Source organism: Rhodamnia argentea, chromosome 6 (assembly GCF_020921035.1).
Source record: "Rhodamnia argentea isolate NSW1041297 chromosome 6, ASM2092103v1, whole genome shotgun sequence".
NCBI classification, from domain to species: domain Eukaryota; kingdom Viridiplantae; phylum Streptophyta; class Magnoliopsida; order Myrtales; family Myrtaceae; genus Rhodamnia; species Rhodamnia argentea.
Genome location: NC_063155.1, coordinates 10,360,670 through 10,382,979, shown reverse-complemented (window position 1 = coordinate 10,382,979; position 22,310 = coordinate 10,360,670). Strand labels below are relative to the sequence as shown.

Below are 22,310 nucleotides of genomic sequence, written 5' to 3'. Positions count from 1 at the left end.
TGGAAATAGCAAGATGACTATAGGAGATTCCGAGTATCCCATTCTTGAATATGATCCTCGTGAGTATGCATGTTGGGAAGACAATGACGATAATATCAACATTGTCCCGATTCCGAACGTCGAGCACATCCCAACACAAGAAAACCTTCATCCTCCTATTAGTGTCGAAGAAACGTCAACGGCAAATGAGCCGGAACGGAATGGCCGAGAGAGTACATTCAACTTGTGGCTACACTTCGACAAGGTATGTGATGAAGGCGAAGGTAAGTATAATATAAATTGTAAATATTGTTCGCAAACATATAAATTTACGAAAGGAGACGGCTACGGAACATTTCGTCGGCATCTTACAAAAAAACATCCAACACAAGCGGGGATCAACAATACGCAACAACAAATTTCCGTTTACGCCAATTCTAATCATCATCCTTTATTCCGTTACACTGATATACTTTATAAATAAACATTAGCTGAATATGTTGGCCTTGATCATGCTCAATTTACTACTGGTGAAAATTTTAATTTGAAATATTTGATAAATACCGCGTTGGTTCCGCAAGCACCAACTATTCCAAAAAGTACTCTTAAATGCAAACTTTTTCATCTTTATAAAAAAGGAAAAAAAATCTTTAGCAAAATTTTTTACGGAATTCAATGGACGTGTACATATAGGTAGCAATATTTGGAGTGATCCTTGGCAAATTCATTCTTATATGGGTGTCACGTGTCATTAGATAAGTGACGATTGGACCATTAAAAAAAGACTTATTGCATTTCGAGTTTTTGATGAAAAACATTCGGCTCATAATATTTATAGAATAATTAGGCAAGTTTTAGAATAATATAATTTGGTAAATAAAGTATTTTCAATTGGTTTTGATAATGCCACCGCAAATACCGCTTCCATTCCCAAATTAGAAAATATTTGCAAACCCACTTTTGGCGGATACTTTTTTCACATTAGATGTGCTTGCCATGTTTTAAATTTATGTGTACAAGATGGTTTACGAACTCTTGACACTTCTCTCGCCCCAATAAATGGTGCAATTAAATTTTTATGGAGTCATGCCCATTTTATGAAAGCATGGGAAAAATTTTGTAAACAACATGAGAGAATGGCAAAAAGATTTTCAAAAGATATTCCGACTGGTTGAAATTCTACCTACGAGTTGTTTCGTCAAACTTTTGATTACAAAGATTTATTATGTATGTTTATTTTACAAAATATTCCCGAAATTACTTTACTTCCACAACATTGGGACGTTTGCAAAAAAAAATTTAGATTTTTTGAAAATTTTTATTGATGCTACTAATACTTTATCTGGTATTTATTATCCTACTACGCATTTATTTTTAATAGAGTGTGTTAATATTGATAGTGTTTTTAGTGAATATGAAAATATTACTGAATTAGCTCGGACTATTTTAGTAATGCGAGAAAAATGATTGCATTATTATTTCCAAATTCTTCTTGTCTATTTAGTTGGTATTGTTTTTTATCCATGTATTAAATTAGACGGTTTACTAGATTATTTGAAAGTGTATTATCATGATTGTTTACATTTGAAAAATTCAATAGATATTTCAAATATACAAGAAGATGTTAAAGAATCTATAGTAGTATTATATGGAGAATTTTGTAGTAGATATGGTTTAAGTGATTCCGGATCTTTACAATCTATTGTCTTACATAGCGAACCTAGTGGTTCACTTAGTAGAGGGTACAATATGCTCAAGAGTATGCACAAAAAAAATAAAAAAAAAGGGGGGCAACATGTAGTATTTCTAAATTAAAAAAATATTTAACTACTCAATTTGAGTTTCGTGATGTAGAACATAGTACAAATTTCCAAATCCTAAAGTGATGGAAGAGTCACCAAATCGATTACCTAATTTTCACCCTCATCACTCGCCAGATATTAGCAACTCATTCTTCAACAGTTGTAGTTAAACAAACATTTAGCGCTAGAGGATTAGTTTTGGACTCTCGCCGTTCAAGATTAAGCCCGTAGCCTATGGAAGGTCAAGTTTATGTCAACGATTGGACGAAGGCAAAATTTCGACACTAAGAGCTGGATCGAAAGCACGAATTTTTTAGCGAGGATTATTGAGATACCACCGCCACGGGTACCACAACGGGTAGCGACGATTGACGATGAGGTAAGTTGGGGTTATCAAAGGTAAAAGAACTACATGAGTTTTGATTTTTCTATCTCCAAGAAGATATGTAGGCGCTTAATGATAATTCATTGAGTTCAAACCCATTCCTCCTTTCTCTTTTTTTTTCAACATTTTATTATAATATACAATTTGATTATATTTTATAATTTATAATTTATTATGTTTATTTTATTATTTATTATTTTAAAATTTAAAATTAAAAAACAGAATCGTAAGGAATCGGCTTGGAACCATCGGTTCCGAACCGGAATGGGAACCGGCCCGGAACCGGTATTTTCAAGGGCCGGTTCCGGTTCCAACTTTTCGTGGAACCGGAACCGCCGATTCCTAAACCGGAACCGACCACGTCTATCCCGAAGTGCATAATAGGAGGTTGACAAGACATTTGGTGTCGCCCAAGGTCGAGGACGCCATTTGAGGCTATAGCCAGGCTCGGGCCGCAAGGGTCGCGATATCGAGCATCGAGACGAGACAGATGGGCAACCCACTAGGCACCATGGGACGATGATCGGTGGGAGACGACGACGCCGACCGACAATGGCACGGCAAGCCGAGGCAATGTTGACGGGGGCTTGACGGGTGGTGGTGTCAGGCAACGGTGACGTCGGGTTGGTAACAATAATGGCACAAAGATTGAGGAGGAGGGATAAGAATTTGTGTTATATATGTGTTATGTCAAGACTAGAGTCGTCAATATGGGTCATAACCCCATATCCGACCCATATTTTGTATAAAATGGGTTTTATATGGGTCATTAACATTTAGAGACCTACTAAAAAATAGGTTGAAAAGATAGAAGTGAAATTAAATGGGTCAAAAATGGGTCACATGTGAAACCCATTTCTAACCCATTTTGGACCCATTTTGGACTCTACCCACAAGTTGCAAATGGGCGAGTACTTAAAAGGCTTAGTTATTATTTTTATATTTTTATAAGTCGACCCTCCACCCCCACCGTAAATGGGCCGTGTGTTATACCTCCATCCCTTCGTTGCCGCCATGCTCCCTACCCGCCGCCGTGTGTCGCCGATCACCCGCGCCGCCGATCGTACTCCACCGCCGATACCTCCTCCGCCCCCACCACTTTCTCGTCCTCCTCGTCGTCGGCACCTTGGATCTCAAGTTCTTTGCCAAGAAGATTCACGGGTTGCGACGGGGATGAGCAGAAGAGAGACGGCTAGGCAAACCCCAGGCAAGAAGTGAATCGGTGCTCTGGATGCCGGAGGAAGGTAGGCCTCATCGGATTCCGATGCCGGTGCAGAGAACTCTTCCGCTCGGAGCACCGGTACTTTGATCGGCACCACAGCAACTACGACTACAAGGTGGCCGGCCGTGAGGTGATCACGAGGGAGAATCCGGTGGTGGAAGCCGTGAAGATGGTTCAAAGTCCGATGATCCGAATGGAGAATAAAAAAGGAAGGCCGGAGCCTGGAGGAGATCTAAGACCGAATCTCGCTTTTTCTTTCCCAACAACGATGATGATAACGTGTGGGATGGAAGGTGGAGAAGAAGGGAAATCAGAAAAAAATTAAAAAGGTAAAAAATTTCACTTTATTGAAAATATTTTAAAAAAATAAAACAATTTGAAAAAATTTAAAAAATTTAAAAAAGGAAAAAATTTCAATTGATTACAAAATATTTAAAAATTAAAAAATAGGAAAATTTTTCACTTGATTTTTTATTGCATAAAAGTATTTTAGCAATATTATTTTTATTTTATTTACTAATTATTTATTATTTTATTTTATTTTATTTTATTTTTTATTTGATATGAAGTTTTTATCTAGTAACATATACATGTGAAGAGCTTAAAATAGGTTGAATATGATATATAAATTTTATTAGAATATTAGTACGATTTAGTAATATGGGTCAAAATGGGTCAAGTTGGGTATGAGTCGGCTATGGGTCGGGTTGGGTATGAGTTATTGAATATATGTCAAAATGGGTTAGACGGGTCAATATGGGTCGGACCATATTCGACCCGACCCAAACCCGACCCACCCATTTGACGCCTCTAGTCGGGACATTTGCCAAACACCGTATAAGATATCACAAATCCTATTATTATTCTAATAAAAAACCAAATTCACCCGACCAAACATCGGGAAGTCTAGAAAATGTTCTCTCAAAAGTTTTTCTCAATAAAACAAACTCACCCTAATTAAGATTTGATATTCATGGTTATATGAATTTTTTTTTTTTTTTTGGGTATACACATGTATCTCGGCTGCTTGATTTTATATATATATATATATATATATATATATATATATGGTCACATTTCACACACTAATTATTTTAAGAATTAATACCACAAAAAATCTCAAACTAGTACACTTATAATAAATTTATCATAAATTATTTTTTTGATCATCAAAAATCCTAAATTGATAAATCCGTGACAAATTTACTCTAAACTGGTACATTTATTATAAATTTACTCTCCGTTAATTTTCGTTAAAATTTATCATTAAATTGTTGAGTTAGATGACATGTGATAATTGACGGATGTACCCATTTGAGATTTTTAGCCTTTGTTTGTCACAAATATATTGATTTAGGGTTTTTCAGGATATTAAATCAATTTAACAAAAGTTAACGAAGAGTAAATCTTCATAAGAGTAACAGTTTGAGATAAATTTGTCATGTAATACATGTATCGGTTTGAAATTTTTGGTTATGAAAAAAAAAAAAGTTTGTGATTTGGGAGCTGCACTAAAGCCCGCCGCGAAAGCACAACTCGAGACGAGAACCATGTGGAACTTCAAATTGATTTCGTCTTCCAAAGAAAGATGGCATGTGCTGTTCAAAAGTCCTCCGTCGTGTGCTCTGTGGCCCGCTTTGTACGCGGATGCCGGTCCATGTCAGACGTCGCCGTCGAAGCAATAACCCCACCCACAATTATTCCAGACGTTCTTGGAATTTTTAGTATCATCACTTTCTCACTCTTCTGCCATTCAACTCTTTCTCTCTCTCTCTCTAGAAGACATACATACATCTCCATCTCCAAGTCCATATCCAACTCCATCTCCATCTCCATCTCCATTGCATCCCTCGACCTCTAACCCTATATAAACATAAGGACCGGTCTTAGCTTCTTCCTCACCAGACCTCACTGTACATTTCTTCATCATCATGTCTGTTTTCCTGTTTCTAGGGCTTTCTCTATTCTTCTTCTTCTTCTTCTATGTCTTCCTCTCCCTCGCTCAACAGAACATCAGCAAGAGAACACCATCCACCTCTGCTCGTCATATCACCCATTGCCCTCCTTCTCATCCCATCATAGGATGTCTCCTCTCCTTCTACCGCAACCGTTCCCGCCTTCTCGACTGGTACACCGACCTCCTCTCCCAATCCCCTACCCACACCATTGTCATTCGCCGCCTCGGCGCCTGCCGTACCGTCGTCACTGCCAACCCTGGCAACGTCGAGCACGTCCTCAAGGCCAACTTCCACAACTACCCCAAGGGTGTCCCCTTCACCAGCATTCTCGGCGATTTCCTCGGCTGCGGCATCTTCAACGTCGATGGCCCTCTCTGGACCGCCCAGCGCAAGCTCGCCTGCCACGAGTTCACCACCAATACACTGAGGGACTTCGTCGTACGGACGCTCAAAGCCGAAGTTGAGAGCCGGCTCTTGCCGCTTCTCGAAGACTATGCCGATACTGATCGGACCCTGGACCTTCAAGAGTTGCTCAGGAGGTTCGCTTTCGACACTGTGTGTCAAGTTTCTTTAGGCACCGACCCGGATTGCCTCGACCTCTCGCGCCCGTTGCCTCCTCTGGTGACTGCCTTCGATGACGCGTCGAGGATATGTGCAATGAGGGCCACCTCCCCAGTTTACCTAGTTTGGAAGATCAAGAGGGCGTTGAACATTGGGTCCGAAAAGAAGCTAGCCGAAGCTGTCAAGCTCGTGCATGGGGATATACTCGATATAATCCGGACCAGGAAGAAGAAGCTGCTACAGGATAACGATGATCAGCATATAAAATACGACGGCGACCTCTTGTCGAGGTTTCTCGCGGCCGGGCACAGTGAGGAGATGGTAAGGGACATGGTAATAAGCTTCGTGATGGCCGGAAGAGACACCACATCAGCAGCGATGACCTGGCTCTTCTGGCTGCTCGCTCAGAACTCTAATGCCGAGCAAGCGATCATGAGCGAAGTTGACACAATTCTTGACCGGAGCAATAACAAGTGCTTGGACTTCGAAGCGTTGAAGGAGATGAGGTTCCTTAAGGCATGCCTCTGTGAATCGATGCGGCTGTACCCGCCCGTTGCGTGGGACTCGAAACACGCCGCGGCGGATGACGTGTTGCCGGACGGGACCCCAGTGAGGAAGGGCGACAGAGTGACGTACTTCCCCTACGGGATGGGGAGGATGGAGGAGCTGTGGGGGAAGGATCGGCTCGAGTTCAAACCGGACCGGTGGCTGGTTGGACCGGGGGTGGAAGGCGGCGCCGAGGGGGAGTTGAGGGGGGTGAGTCCGTACAAGTACCCGGTATTTCAGGCCGGGCCGAGGGTGTGCCTTGGGAAGGAGATGGCCTTCATCCAGATGAAGTACGTAGTGGCGTCGACCTTGAGGAGGTTCGAGATCAGGCCGGTTCTCGAGAACCGGCCCGTCTTCGTGCCTCTGCTGACTGCCCATATGGCGGGGGGGCTGAAGGTTGTGGTCAAGAAAAGGAGCTAAATCTGAAGCTGCCAGGTTTGTTGTTACAACGAAATGAGTTGGGGAGTATAAAAGGCCTTGTCATAACATCCCCTTGGGCATATGTAATATGTACATCCGCACAATTAACATGCCTAGCCGGGAAAGGCATAAATTAATGGACGGTTGGAATGTATGTCGTGAGGGGGACACGGTACAGATCAGTCGGAGTCCTTTTCGTGCGAATACGAGGATTGAGTAATTGTAGCTTCAGGATGTTGATTTGATATGCAAAGCGCACGTGCACAATGCGTCCAAGAACATCACCAAATTCCGGCTGGCCACAACGTTCATTCCCACGGGTCTTTACTCCACGTGTTGAATGCCAACATGCAACAGTGAATCAATTAATGAATCTTCAGATGCAATGCGGGTATTTCAAAGCATGAGATTCTGGAGCACTATCAGTGAGTGTCTACTAGCATTCTAATTGTCCCAGTTCCAAAAGCTTTGATAAAAGTTTCGAACAAAAAAAAGTATTTTTGTTTCCGTTCGCTCCAAAAGGTTCCCAAACTTTGGGAAACTTTTTACCAACTTCCCAAAGTGTTCCGAACACTTTGGGAACCATAGCACCCTAATTGTCCCAGTTCCAAGCCACAATAATACACACGCAAGAGGTCCTGCATCGACAATTCATCTCACGTTGCAACATAGAATGAGCGGTGCATCATTTGATATATTACCGATCAATATAATCAGTTGAGGTTATGTCCTGCGGCTGTAACTAATCCAACCACCATAAAATAATACTGTAATTTCAACCACACATACCCCGGACATCCTAGAACAGAAATTTCGTACGCCGTTTAGAATTTTACAATTCAAATGCGCTATCATCCGACATAGTTATGCTATACTCAATAACAATTGTAGGCTAAGGTCGTATTAGACCTGTTAAACGGGTTAGTCATGTCGTAAATGGTCCAACCCAAATTGACCGATTAATCCGTTTATAACCCATTTTATGCATAATGCAAATTTCCCGACCCGACTCTTATTACTAAAAAAAACTTTCATAGTTAATTCAAATATAAGAAAACTTATTTGTTGTAGATTCTTTTTAAAAAAAATTATATTACTAAATCAGTATGGATAATTTTTATAATTTTAAAAAAAATTGAATTTTTTTATAATTGTTAAAGAAAATATGAATTTTTTTTTTTATTTCTTTTTAAAAATTGATTTTTCATTCTTTTATTCTTTTTTTTTCTTTCTAAGAATGGCGAGGGTCGGTTGGCTCGCCCGTGGCCCTCCCAATGACCGGCGAGGGATAGTTGGTGCCACATGTGTACCGGTTGGGGGGGTTTTTGTGATTAAAAAAAAAGGATTTTGGATAAAATTGTCATATATGTATCAATTTATGATTTTTCGTGTTAAAAATACAATACTTTAGAGTAAATTTATCGCAAATCTATCAATTTAAAAATTTTCGTGATATTAATCTTTTAATTTATAGATTCAGAAGAGACACCCTTTTCTTTCTTCTTGTTTGCTGCGGCTGTCTCTTACATTTGGTAAAAACCGCCATGTTGAGAGACGATGTGACCATCCCCCCCTTCCCCGTGGGCTTAGACTGGAAAAAATGGCGGCGAATCCAGGGCAGGCAACGTTAAATTCAAACGTTAGAATTTGAAAGAGCAAAAATTAAGGTTGACATATGTCTTAGAATTCCATGTTTCAACTGAACATAAGAGCTTTGGATAGCTGGCGCCACGTTTGATGCAAGATAAACGTGATTGTAATTCTTCACGTGCGCTAATTGACCATAAAAGAGAACAGAAAAGTAAAAGCAGTGGCACTAGCAGTAGCTCCAAGAGAGATTTTACATCCGTTCTTTAAGAATAGTTTTCTTAAGGAATGAGACGTCCATGTCAGCGTGCCAATGGAGTTCGTCCTTCAATGACTTTCCGCCTAACCCAACTTCCTCCCCCAAGTCATTTGACCCACTTCCTTTCTTCTTGATCACGCAAACTTCGATTCGATCGTATACTGACCGTATACTGACCGCGTGTTCTGTAGACGTATCATTTTGGTGCATCAAAAAGTGGCTACATGTACTCTTGTACATGCACATAAAAGAGTGAATCTTCTCTTCTTCTGATCGAGTTGAGATTGTATCGACTTGTGAATTGCTCGGTCTGATTTTGCACAAACTGAGGAGACCACCCCTTCCATCACATGAATCGATCTATAGCATGGCACATGCAAGAACATTTCCCTTGATTTGAAGGCGGAATGGTAATCTCTTCTTTCTTTTTTTTTTTTTTTGGAATAGCTTTTGAAATGAAAGAGATAGTCTGCATGTCCGCGTAACTAACAAAAGAAAAGTCCAAGTTAAGATTAGTACAAATAATTAAAAAGGGCTCATCAAGGCACTTCCTAAATTTTTGAAAAGAACGCGTTTCATAAATTGAATCGTTTCGGTTGCCAACAATTGTAATTCGGAATTATAATCGTCGAGCCTAGACCGAGCGTTCCAATACCAAACAGATTCTTAAACATGTAAGTCTTTGACTGATGGTGATTGATATATTGTAAAATCACAATGCGATGGTTTGAATGTCTCGATACTTAGATAGTCGTCTTCGTGCACACTGCTATCTCCATGAATATTTTTGATTTCTTCCTCTGTGTTTCTCCTAATGCCCTGGTCCCCCATCCCCATGCAATTTCACACACTATTCTCCATTAAAGAAATCACCAAACCCCACTTCAATCAAAACCCCCCTTCCCTTTCACATGTATTGGTCAAATCAAACGTTTGACTTTGTCTAGCTCCCATTGCGTGCTAGTTGGGAAAAAAAAAAGGACGATCTTCTCAGCCGATGTGTTGCGTCCATGCTTAGATCATTCAAATACACTAGCTTTTGTTCTCCGAATATTCTAGAATCTTCAAGAGGGTGGGAGAAATAATCAATAAAGACCGTTGTGCGAAGCAAGCGATCGAACAATAAAATAGATATAGCAAGAAAATAAATTGGACACTAGATTCACGCGGTTCGATCATAGATGCATATATCCACTAGAAGAATGATAGCGAATTTTCGCTATAATTCAAGTGATACAAACCACATTCAAATCACTCAAATACTCTCGATGTTTTTCAATATCCAATCACATCAAATAACCTACAAATGCTTAGCATCGCAATTCCTTACAAATCAATCTCTCAATTTCACGAAAGAATTCATAAATCTTACTCGCAAGATTAAAATTGACTTCAAACACTAGAGATGTAATTCACTAGCAAAAGCTCCTCTTGGATACTCTTCACAACGAATATCAGCTTCTTATTTATAGGCAATGGTTGGATCCAAAATAGCAAACATTTTTCAACTAGGAAACCATCAATTAGGAAACCTTTTCAAAATAAGAAACCTACTTGATTTAGGAAGCTTTCCTCTTCAAGCTCAAATTCGAGACACCTTTTCAATAAAAGACTATGATCTTTCCACTCGATTGGCCTGACATTTAGTTAATTAAGAATCAAGGGTATTTATATCCGGACGAATAATTCCCACACGAGGAGCTTTTATCTTATGTGCATGAGAATGCTTTCCTCCACCAGAAATCATGGAGGATCAAAATGAATCGAGTCGAAACGGGAGGTCGTCGAGGGGGCTTGACTCTTTGTGGAGCAGACAAGCAAGAGTTTCTTCCTCGGCGTTTACCGAGTGGGACGCCGCCGTCGACGACGGAATTGTTTACAAAGTCATGACACCAAATCAGACCATTCTTTTTTCTCATCACGTGCTCATTCAAATCCCCACGACTCTCCAAAGCCGACATCAGGTCGGCTCCTCCCATTTCATACCTGCCAAGTTCCAACATTTATGTATTTGTCATGTGGGTTCGATTTGCAGACAGGTCATAGGTGCGCATCTCCTCGAATCTTTCCCCTTCTCAGCCCGAATCCAGCACCGTATCTAGGTTCACTACAAAACAAAAAAACAGATTTAGCCACGAAAATTAACGACGAAAAAAATTTGTCTTAAATTTGCGACGAATTTTACAACGAATTGAGTTTTCATCACAAATTTGTGACGAAAATAGCAACAACAACATTTCATTGCTAATTTGTGATGAAATTTTTTTTTCGCCATAAATTTAGTGACGAAAACTCAATTTTGTCACAGATTTAGCGAGGAAAACTAAATTCGTCACAAATTTAGCGACGAACACTCAATTCATCTCAAATTTAGCGACAATAACTAAATTTCGTTGCAACTTACGCGTTGTTGTTTTGTGATGAAAACACGTTTTCATTGCAAAATGAGCGACGAATATTATTTTCGTTGCAAACCGTGCGACGAAAATTGAATTTCGTCCCAACATGCACTTGGTTATTTTGCGAAGAAATTTAGTTTTCGTCGTAAAATTTTCCACGAAAATGAATGTTCGTCGCAATTGGGCTCGATTGTATTGCGACGAAAACATGTTTTCATCGCTAAAAATCATCTCTAAACTTCACCGACACTTTTTCGTCACAAACTTCAATAGTTCGTGGCTAAATTCGTGGCTAATTAAAGTTTCTCCCTTTAAAATCTTGTGACCTTCTCTCTCTCTCTCTCTCTCTCTCTCTCTCCCCCCAGTCCGCACTCTTGTTGTTCAACCGCTCTCCCCTCTCTTCATTTTGCCTTTTGTCTTCTCGCTTCTCCATTTTTATTTGTGTCTTATGGTAATCATAAAATAAATTATTGTTTATTTTATCATTTTCTTCTATCAAATGCTACAAGCTTCATAAATCTTAAGTAATTTTTGTTTGTCTTTTTTTAGATACGTGTCTATTTGAAGATCTCGCAATCCAAGCGAATGTTGCGATTTTCATCAAATTGACCACTTTTTCTTACAAAATATTCAATCAAATATTTTGGTAAGCCTTGTTGACATTGTAACTTTTTTTTTTTTAAATTGCGAAGTAAAGTTGAGCTCATAAGTTAAGGTGTTTGTGTGGTAATGCAAGAGTAGCGATAATATTTGTGACATTTTTTCGAAAAAACGTTCATATAGGGTCGCAGACTTGCTGTGAATTTCGCCTTTTGTAGGTGCTAGATGAAAAATTGTCCGCGAAATTGCGACGAAAAGGGCACGTTCGTCGCAAAATTTGCGACGAAAACTGAATTTCATCACAAACTACGCTTTGTTGTTTTGTGACGAAAATTGTGTTTCATCGCAAAATTTGCGACGAAAAATGTATTTTGTCACAACATTTTGCAATGAAAATAAAATTCGTTGCAAATTTCACGACGAGCACCGTTTGTCGTCGCAAACTACGCTTGGTTTGTTTTGCGACGAAAGTTGAATGTCGTTGCAACATAGTGACGAACACATTTTTTCTTCGCTAATTGGCTATGAATCGCTTGTTTCGTCACTAATTAGCAACAAATAATCTTCATCACAAAATTAATAATGGCTTTAGAGTGTCGTCGCTAAATTCGCGTCTTATGGTAATCATAGAATAAATTATTATTTATTTCGCCATTTTCTTCTATCAATTATCAAAAGCTTCATGAATCTTAAGTAATTTATTTTTTAAGATACATGTCCATTTGAAGGTTTCGTAATCCAAGTGGACCTTGCAATTCTCATCAAATTGATCGCTTGTATTATAAATATTTCAGTCACTTCTTGAAATGGTATTTTTTTTCTTTTTTTTTCAATTTGAAAGTAATTGTTTCGTGGCTAAGTGTATTTTAATTTTTACAATTTGACAATTTTAATTAAGAATATTAAATAGTAGATATGGTATTTTAATATTTTAAGAGATTTTTTAATTTTTATACGGACACAATGCAAAGAAAGAGGGCTTGGACGTATAATAAGAACTTACCCGGACGTCGAGGATTGACCGATGAGTTTTGTATTGGGTTGGAACAATTTTTGGACTTTGCTAGTGGTAAATTTGAGTTGATGGATGAAAACAAGTTAAGGTGTTCCGTGTAAAAGGTGTAGTAATAATAAATTTCATGCATGTGACAAAGTTATAGAACATCTTTGTAGATTTGGGTTTACTCCGAACTATTATAATTAGACTTGCCATGGTGAACAATTTATATTTGATGAAGGATATGGAACAAGTAACCAATTTTCAATTAGGGAGGAGCATGTCGCTAATGATTTCTACAACTCGAAGAGAATCGACAAATTGTCGATAAAATTGTCGATAACAAGCATCACCGGTTAATGACGAAAGCCTTTCTTGGTCAATGAGATTGTCGACACTAGCATTTATTTGTCAAGTAGTGGAGTTTATAGTTCTGGATTTGTAACTTCCGGTAGATAAGTGATGTTGAACAATAGAAGATTGCGAAGCAACTTCTCATAACTAGATATCGGATTAGGAAGTTGTTTAATTGCATCGTATTCTTTGTGAAAGAATATCTTGATCTTTACCTTCCTACAATTTACGGTTGTTCTCGGTGTTCATGCATTTAAATTCATTGCCATTGGTTTTCTCATCCAAAATCAACAAAATGACCCATCACAACCTTTGTCAATTCATGTCGGCCATCAATATTCTTAATCGTACTTCATCTTTTTGGTGAAACTGTGACGATCCGGGATTTCACACTGGAGCTCGTCATTTGTGTTCGCCCTGCTAATCTCGCTTAACAACACAAATTTATTGGAATTCTAGTACACTATCACCACAAGCATGTGATGGTGCATATATGTCCTCACGTTTCGCACAATCTCAATGTTTTAAACTCTCGTCTCATGTCGTTACAACCCTCCTTTTCATGTCACGCGCGTGAAAATGTGAATGAAAAGGGAGCAAAAGATCTCTTTTTGGCCCCCCGATGTTTTCCTCTTTGTTTTTTTTGTTCTCGAGGCAGGCGCTGTGATTTGAGGATTGTATTCCCCGCCGCAAAACATGTCTCGCAATCTATACAACTTTCTGACAATCCCGCAGGCTGTCCCGCTCCTTTTTGAAGCTCCGAGAACCACGTGAATGAACTCTAATTCTCCTTTCTTTCTTTTTTTGTTTGTAGGCATTTGGCACGATGGCCTCAACCCTTCTTTGTTTAGTCCTTAGTCTCTCTCTCTCTCTAGAAGATATACATTGCTTGCTATATAAACATAAGGACCGTTCTTAGCTTCTTCCTCACCCGACCTCACTCTACATATCATCATCATGTCTGTTTTCCTGTTTCTAGGGTTTTCTCTATTCTTCTTCTTCTATGTCTTCCTCTCCCTCGCTCAACGGATCAGCAGCAAGAGAACACCACCGTCCTCTGCTCGTCATATCACCCATTGCCCTCCTTCTCATCCCATCATAGGATGTCTCCTCTCCTTCTACCGCAACCGTTCCCGCCTTCTCGACTGGTACACCGACCTCCTCTCCCGATCCCCTACCCACACCATCGTCATTCGCCGCCTCGGCGCCTGCCGCACCATCATCACTGCCAACCCTAGCAACGTCGAGCACGTCCTCAAGGCCAACTTCCACAACTACCCCAAGGGTGTCCCCTTCACCAGCATTCTTGGCGACTTCCTTGGCAGTGGCATCTTCAACGTCGACGGCCCTCTCTGGACCGATCAGCGCAAGCTCGCCAGCCACGAGTTCACTACCAATACATTGAGGGACTTCGTCGTGCGGACGCTCGATGCCGAAGTCGAGAACCGGCTCTTGCCCCTTCTCGAAGAATATGCTGATACTGATCGGACCCTGGACCTTCAAGACATGCTTAGGAGGTTCACTTTCGACACCGTGTGCCGAGTTTCTTTAGGCACCGACCCGGATTGCCTCGACCTCTCGCGCCCGCTGCCTCCTCTGGTGACTGCCTTTGACGACGCGTCGAGGATCTGCGCAATGAGGGCCACCTCCCCAGTGTATCTAGTTTGGAAGATCAAGAGGGCGTTGAACATTGGATCCGAAAAGAAGCTCGCCGAAGCTGTCAAGCTCGTGCATGGGGATATACTCGATATAATCCGGAACAGGAAGAAGAAGCTGCTCCAGGATAACGATGATCAGCAGATAAAATACGATGGGGACCTCTTGTCGAGGTTCCTTGCGGCCGGACATAGTGAGGAGATGGTGCGGGACATGGTGATAAGCTTCGTGATGGCCGGAAGAGACACCACATCAGCGGCGATGACCTGGCTCTTCTGGCTGCTCTCTCAGAACTCGAATGCTGAGCAAGGGATCACGAGCGAAGTTGACACAATTCTTGACCGGAGCAATAGCAAGTGCTTGGACTTCGAAGCGTTGAAGGAGATGAGGTTCCTGAAGGCATGCCTTTGCGAATCAATGCGGCTGTACCCGCCAGTCGCGTGGGACTCAAAGCACGCCGTGGTCGACGATGTGTTGCCGGACGGGACCCCGGTGAGGAAGGGCGATAGAGTGACGTACTTCCCCTACGGGATGGGGAGGATGGAGGAGCTGTGGGGGAAGGACCGGCTCGAGTTCAGACCAGACCGGTGGCTGGTCGGACCGGGGGTGGAAGGCGGCGCCGAGGGGGAGTCGAGGGGGGTGAGCCCGTACAAGTACCCGGTATTTCAGGCGGGCCCGAGGGTGTGCCTCGGGAAGGAGATGGCCTTCATCCAGATGAAGTACGTCGTGGCGTCGATCTTGAGGAGGTTCGAGATCAGACCGGTTCTCGAGAACCGGCCCGTTTTCGTGCCTCTGCTGACTGCCCATATGGCCGGGGGACTGAAGGTAGTGGTGAAGAAAAGGAGCTAAATCTGAAGCTGCCGGCTTGTTGCTGCAACGAAAGGAGTTGGGTTGGTGGCGGAGCGAGTGCTTGTCGGTTCTTTTCTTTTTTTTTGTAGTTTTTACGGCTTCATTTGATTCATTGAAAAGATGAGTTGAAGTTGTGTTCATGAGGACGAAATGCCCTTTCTCATTTCATTGCACAGGTACGCAGTATTAATCCCAGGGCCAGTTGGATTTTAAATCCACGGTCGCTCAAAGAAGATCAATAGTAATTATAACAAAAAAAAAAATGAAAAACTAAAGAATTAGTGAGAGTAATTTTAAAAGGAACTTATTTATTTATTTATTAAAACCTAATTTCAGCATTTCGCAAATGCTAAAAGCGCAAAAGCACATGGATACCTACTTTGGGCTTTCAACCTTCTCACAAGGCTAGCTTTCGTCTCAAAGCTATTCGAGAATGGTTGCCAAATAATCCAAATTTTCTCAAAGGGCTTCAGAAATGTCGAACCAAATACACAAATAAAAAGTCCTGATAGATGATGCATCATCGTGTGAATACGATGATTAAAGTGATTGAGGTCGGATTGGGCCCCAAAGTAAGAGTCGGATAGAAGACACCACACGCGACGTCACCCCTACTGTCACCATGTTGTCTGAACTCGAGTCCTGTGGATGCCCCGGTTAGGGGTAGGGGGTGTGGCAATTTCATCCGTAGGATGCTATGCAGCACCGACACGCCGGAGGAGTTGCCGCGTCGGTGTCGGATACGTGACAGACACGCGGTCAACGCGTGTCAGAGGGTAGAGATGACGCGGGGGAGAAGGGGAGGACTGAGGAGTTGTCTGCCTCTTTGGCTATGAGAGAGACGAGGGAGAGAGCCGGCGATCCGCAGCGAGGGCCCGAGCAGAGAGCGAAGAGCGCCGGAGGACACCGCGGGGAGAGCGCCGGAGAAGAGACGAGGCAGCCAAACCAGGGCGGTTGTCATTCCCTTCGCGAGACTGAGAGGAGAGAGACAGAGAGAGAGAAAGAGGAAGAGGTGAGCTCGTCGTTTCCTTCGCGAGATAAAGAAGAGAGAGAGAGAGATGAGGCAGAGATTTTTTTAAAAAAGCAAAGAGAGGGAATGGGGGTGGATAAGACGTAAGATAAGAGAGGAGGGAGAGCGAGTTCTGACTTGTGTCTAATCTACTGTGCAGTGTACAGAGAAAGAGAAGAAGGCAGATTTTCTGGGCTCACTCAGCTGAGCGTGAGCGTGCTCTGTGGGGTCCATCAATTGTTTAGACTCTTCGACCAAAACGAAAATTGTCTAGGTATTATCCATGTTAGAAAATTTATTCTCCCTTTTTAATTTTTTAAATTATAAAAATAATAATTATATATTTAATATACAACATGTCTCTAATGTGTTGAAAATATTTATTTTTAAAAAATGACATGTCGACGTGTCGGTACTATTCAGATAGGACGTCGTTTTCCTTAAAGTACGGAATGTGAACGATCGAAGCCAGGACCAAAGCGCGTGATTTGATATGCAAAGGGCCAAAAGCGCATGTGAAAATCATGCCCCCCCCAATATTTACCAAAAACGCGGCCGGCACAATTTCCACTTCTTCGCTGTTGCATGTCAAAACTGGGTTTTGTCCTAATCAAGCAGAGAAATACAGGAGAGCTCGTTCAAAACGATCTTCACCCAAGCGATTCCGACTACTCACAGGAATGTAAATTGCAAGTACCATTTCATGAAGCTCCGTCCGGCAATTGTCGACGGATACGGATACGTACACGGAGAAGGCGAAGAGAAGCTCTCGTGCAGAGTGCTGTTCCAAAGCAGAAAGAACGGGAAAAACCGTGTACGCATTATGAGAATGCAAGTGCTGTTCCAAATCAACACAATCATATCATCACCTGGCTGATTTTCAGACCACCAAAACCTGCATCCACACCGTTAGGTTAGCGCATGCCGCTTATGATTCACGTGGACGTGGAAATGTTCCGAGCATTTCACCGAGTGACCAGAACATTCACAAAGTGCCGACATCAGTTTCCTAAGAAGCGGCATGTGTACTATTATGACCAGCACTGTCTGCTCCCAGTTCTATATAGCCACTTGATCAAGTCCTCCACGAGTGATATGCAGACGGGGAACAAGAGCCTTCGAATCAAAACAAGAACAGATAAAAATCACACGATGCTGCTTAAATGGTGGATTCATAAAGTGACAAAGATGTGCTACATAGAGGGGGAAAATGTGATCCCAATAGTAATCTCCGCTATATGGGAACAGACAACTTCTCCCAGCTCAAAAGAGGCAAAGAACAAGTAGAAACAACATGCTCAAATCATATAATCTCCAGAACTCTGGCTACTTAAGCCTTAAATCTCCTACTGGAAAACCTACAATCTCATAGGAAACTACGTAGAAATGCAAAGTACCTGAGGGTTTGTTTCGGCATCAACAGTACTCAGTTCATGTCTACATTAATAGTCCATGTTCCCGGGTAAAATGACAGCGGTACACAGCAGAGATGAGTCATGGGAGACAACAGCAATGGCGCTCTGGAAGCCGTATACAACGGTCTTCACAAATTAGACGAGGAAATGTAATGCACAGAAGGAATATGGAAATGAACCTCCAAATATGCCAAGATTTAGAATGATCATAACAACGAAGCCCACGAGAAGCCGTATGTGACTCAATATCTCGAATCAATCCCATGTTCACCAATGAATCCGTCACTTCTTAAAGAGTTCAACTAGAACAAGACCCTCATGTTTCTCTTGGATGAATTGGTTGACAGCAGTTGAAAGTCTCTAGGCAGTTCTTAAAACTTCAACAATTCAGTTCACGAAAACCTGAGATTCAAGTAAAAATGGATTCAAGTCCTCATCCCTTTCTGCCGCGTTTTCTCCTTAACCATTCCATGCCCACATTCATCCACCTAAACATAGATCAGAAAAGTCTAGCCAACGACTTGGTCTTAGTCTTCAACAGTATTCTTTCTAGATAGGGATATAACAGTCTCCTAAGTAACAGCAATGATGATTCTTCCTATGGACATTTGCTAAAATCTGTATCTTCAAACTATGACTTGCATCTACCTTTGAAACATAATTTCGGGGTATATCCACCATTGTAATTTATCATCTCAAATATACTGCTCTTCCCTGAGAAGGAAGTTCTCCAAATCATGATTAGACAATCGCGCTTTAAGATGTTTCAATGCCTATTATTGGATATGCATAATGCTACATTGCTTTTGCTGTGGTTCAGAGAATAGACAGGCTTGATTGGACTAGGTCATCCATTACCTCCTTATAAGTAACTATGTAATGGGAGATTATTGCGACAATATATCATTTAAGCAATCTCAGATAAAGGCAAAATCAAGCATGAGATTCTACGGCATTATAATCAAGTGTCCACTAGCATTCTAATTGTCACAATTTAAATCCACAATTATACATGCAAAATGTCCTGCATAGACAATAAATTTTTACATTGTGCCAAAAAATTATCGACCGGTCAAATCACAATATTGCCAATCAATATCATTGATAGAAATTATGTCAAAGAAAAAATTCAGTAAGGCATGTCTGTAACTCAATCAACAACTATAATTCTGTCAAATCAATCACACATAACCAAGACATTCTAGAAAAGAAATTGCTTATTACAAATGTGCTATCTTCTTACACAGTTCACTGTTCTCAACAATTGTGTCCAAGTCTTCCACATCCACAATAGTCAGTTTTATAATATAAGTCCACTGCAAAAACGATCCAAGTCTTGAGGACAGAACCAGTCCTCTTTCATCTGCAGTTCAGAACAAAAGCACGGTGAAAAAGTGGGGTTGCATACAGTAATTAATAATGGACACAAAATAAAGGGAACCTACAAAGTAAGGGTAGCCATCATCTGTGCTGAAATTCTTGGGAGCATTCTCAACAAATAAACTGGTGAAGTAAAGAACAAAACGGCCACAGTCCTCCCCATTTCTCTGTTGTGGTACCTAACTCATAGTTTACCATTCGATTAAAAGAGAAGAAACGGATTAACTGAGCAACCTAAGAGACAATTGTCACCTTAGGCACCAAGAGTGGAATCTGAGAAGTTGCTGGTTTCTTTTTTGGTCTCTCCTTGGCTTCAGCTTTATAAATGTCCACTACAAACCTGTGTGAAATCAAGAAGTTAAGGTGGGCTAAAATCACATGCGCAAGCAGATTTTATAATAGAAGATGCTGAAATGTCACAGCATTATACAAGGAATGGCACATAGAACATACTTTCTTATCTCCGGTTCCAGTCTCTTAGGGTTTGCCATGTGCAGTGAATCAAGCAATATCATGCATGGTGTCCTGTTCTTCGATTTTCTATCACCAAAATGACATAAGATCAAGAGACTCCAATGTCCCCTGGCAAGTAGACACGGACAGATTAGAAGCTTTGGTACACAGAGAAAATAGAATGCAGACATATGAAGCTCAGAAAAGAAGAACTACCAACCAATAAACAATGGGTATGACAACATATTTCTTGGAGAGGATACACTTCTTCTCAATCCACTTCAGAACTTTTTCCCTCGATGATTCGTTCATGTACAGGGGAAACCACAGGCTGTCCAGAAAAGTGAACGAACCCTTCTTATCTTCTGAAAGACCCTGCCATATATTCCTTAAGGAAGAAAATTCAGGTCATAAACTTATAAAGGAGACGCTATGCCATTTCCCATGATAGTGGTGGATATAGAACTCACCTGAAGCAACACTCAAATTTATTGGTGTCTAACTTATTCGGGTGCTTGGAAAAGGAAGCATTATTGTTCCGTCTCCTATTTGGCCCTTAGCATGAGAAAGAGAAAAGGAGACAAAAAAAGCAATCAACAGAATTTAGATTTGGTGGAGTTTCTGGGTAACTTAAAACCTCTGTATATACACATTAGGATAGCGTGTTTAAAAATAGCTGCACAAAGCTACTACGACTTTCAGAGCGTTCTAGCAAACAAGCCTGTCTCCAAAATTACTCTGCTTCAACTTCAAATTGTTCTCCTATCCGAGATTCTCATAGTTGAAGAAACAAATGTGAGACCTATTATAAAGTAATTGCCTCTTTGGTATCGAGAATGGAAGATTGCTTTTGTCTATCTAGAAGTTTGAAAATATCTATGCTAAACTAGGAGCCTTGGCGTAGGGTGTACCAGTAAGGCTTGAAGTCATAAAAATGACTTTTATAAAAATGCTCCAAAAAAGGTTAATCCAAAATGCATGATTACTGGGATCAGACTACGATCATGCATTCGACTACCCAAAAGCCTCATGCTGAAGCCTCGCACACTAGGGTGTCCTCACTCACTTTGCTAGAGCTATTTATACACCATGAAGACAAAAGTTAATAGTTGCTAGTCTTGCTTCTGATTGAGCTTTTCCACGGTGGTTTTGACTAAAAACTTCCGGATGCAGCTTTCTGCACGACCTGGAAAATCTCTCGAGCCTTAACTCATACTCTCTCGTGCTGAGGTACTTTTCGAATTTGCGCAGCAACTTTCCTAAGTTTGTGCGGTAAGGTCCACAACACTACACGAAAGTACCGTCAAAAAATTTCCCAGAAAAATTTTGAGATCTCTGATGAATAATTTCCATCTACACTAGTAAGACATCAGTAAAGACTAAGAACCCGCAAGCCCCATTCCACTGTAAGTGATCATTCATTCACCAAATTCATCTAATAGAGCACACGACACTGGGTCTTCTTTAAAAGCATTCATCACCAATCAGCAAATAGACATCTCAAGCCATGACAACAAGATGTTATACCTTCTTTTGGGATCACCTATTCCTACATTCTGACCACCCCAAAAGAAAAAACTAAACCTTCATGATATCCTTTTGGCTAAAAAATCATCATCACACCTAATTCGCAAAAGGGGCAGCAACAGAGGCGACAAATGCTAGCTTTTTGAATCACCCTAGACAGGTCTAGATAGCATCTTTCTTGCAGATTGAGTGAGGATTTCCTTCCCACGTTTCGTCGAACTAAGTTTATTTCGTTTTCTCGGGCTCCCTTGCGACCAAAAAAAGGAAAGGTAAAAAGAGAAGCGCGATCACGAAAGACCCACATGCAAAACTAAGCTCGAAACAGTCGTTCACCGTCACCAGAAAGTGGAAACAATTACCAGCAGCAGCAGAAGCGCAGAAATCATCAACGGATATGATTTCACGTTGCTTTCTCTTCGGCATCTGCGAACTGGCGCTCCTCCTCGATTCCCAACTCGAAGAAACCTAAGTAGGAAGGAACCACCGATGGTATTCACCAAGCATTAAACTAAACAGAGTGATGAAGAAGATGAGGAATTACAGAGAGGGAGAGAGGGTGCCGGGTGACCTTTCGTAGAGAGTAATAAGATGGATCGCACTCGAAGCAATCTGTTGCGCGAAGCGCTGCGTTTGGTTTGGTTCGGCTGTTTTCCCAATTATCAGTAGAGATTGATAAAATATATTTCTAAACATCGTGAATTTTTCTTTTCTTACTTAAATGTTGTTCGGAGAAAACTAAACTTTGTAAACGAATTTTGCTATTTCTCCTTCTTCTTTTTTATAATTCTCAAATTATTTGCTGGCGAAACTCAGCAGCTGGGCAATGGCCGACAATGCGCGACTCATTAAATTTCAGGCAATCGCCTTTTGGAATCACGCGACCTTAGGCGTCATTTGGGGTAGCGTGACTTAGGCCTCGCTTGAGGTCGGGCAACCTCAAATGTGGCTGCTT

The 22,310-nt window shown here is 41.1% G+C and overlaps 3 protein-coding genes across 5 annotated transcripts; 2 read left to right on the top strand and 1 right to left on the bottom strand.

Annotated features, from left to right (window-relative positions):
- Window positions 1-5,257: 5,257 nt before the first annotated feature.
- Window positions 5,258-7,277, top strand: LOC115734009 (cytochrome P450 94B3-like). The gene has a single exon (XM_030664604.2). The coding sequence runs from the start codon at window positions 5,320-5,322 to the stop codon at window positions 6,871-6,873; it is 1,554 nt and encodes a 517-aa protein (XP_030520464.2). The 5' UTR covers window positions 5,258-5,319; the 3' UTR covers window positions 6,874-7,277.
- A 6,676-nt stretch (window positions 7,278-13,953) lies between these two features.
- On the top strand, window positions 13,954-15,714 carry LOC115734030 (cytochrome P450 94B3-like). The gene has a single exon (XM_030664619.2). It carries the CDS (start codon window positions 14,027-14,029, stop codon window positions 15,572-15,574), a length of 1,548 nt encoding a protein of 515 aa, XP_030520479.2. The 5' UTR covers window positions 13,954-14,026; the 3' UTR covers window positions 15,575-15,714.
- A 3,268-nt stretch (window positions 15,715-18,982) lies between these two features.
- LOC115741577 (probable ubiquitin-like-specific protease 2A) lies at window positions 18,983-21,939 on the bottom strand. Of its 3 annotated transcripts, XR_007198894.1 has the most exons (8): window positions 21,661-21,939; window positions 20,302-20,386; window positions 20,052-20,219; window positions 19,832-19,960; window positions 19,631-19,718; window positions 19,444-19,557; window positions 19,239-19,361; window positions 18,983-19,143 (listed from the first exon to the last, which is right to left on the bottom strand). XR_007198894.1 is itself a non-coding variant. In XM_030675559.2 (7 exons), exons 1-7 carry the CDS (start codon window positions 21,779-21,781, stop codon window positions 19,299-19,301), a joined length of 768 nt encoding a protein of 255 aa, XP_030531419.1. In that variant the 5' UTR covers window positions 21,782-21,939; the 3' UTR covers window positions 19,145-19,298. The 3 variants fall into 3 exon arrangements, 2 of the variants coding, with proteins under 2 accessions (XP_030531419.1, XP_030531420.1); XM_030675559.2 differs by lacking the exon at window positions 18,983-19,143 and having other exon boundaries at window positions 19,145-19,361; XM_030675560.2 differs by lacking the exon at window positions 18,983-19,143 and having other exon boundaries at window positions 19,145-19,361; window positions 21,718-21,939.
- Between the last annotated feature and the right edge of the window lie 371 nt (window positions 21,940-22,310).

Bases quoted from the DNA above. Each gene is read 5' to 3' on its own strand.
- LOC115734009 (XM_030664604.2), top strand. From the start codon at position 5,320: ATGTCTGTTTTCCTGTTTCTAGGGCTTTCTCTATTCTTCTTCTTCTTC.
- LOC115734030 (XM_030664619.2), top strand. From the start codon at position 14,027: ATGTCTGTTTTCCTGTTTCTAGGGTTTTCTCTATTCTTCTTCTTCTAT.
- LOC115741577 (XM_030675559.2), bottom strand. From the start codon at position 21,781: ATGCCGAAGAGAAAGCAACGTGAAATCATATCCGTTGATGATTTCTGC. The intron at 19,719-19,831 runs GTATGTTCTATG...GATTTCACACAG, and splicing joins CTGGAACCGGAGATAAGAAA to GTTTGTAGTGGACATTTATA. The intron at 19,558-19,630 runs GTGACAATTGTC...ACTATGAGTTAG, and splicing joins TTCCACTCTTGGTGCCTAAG to GTACCACAACAGAGAAATGG.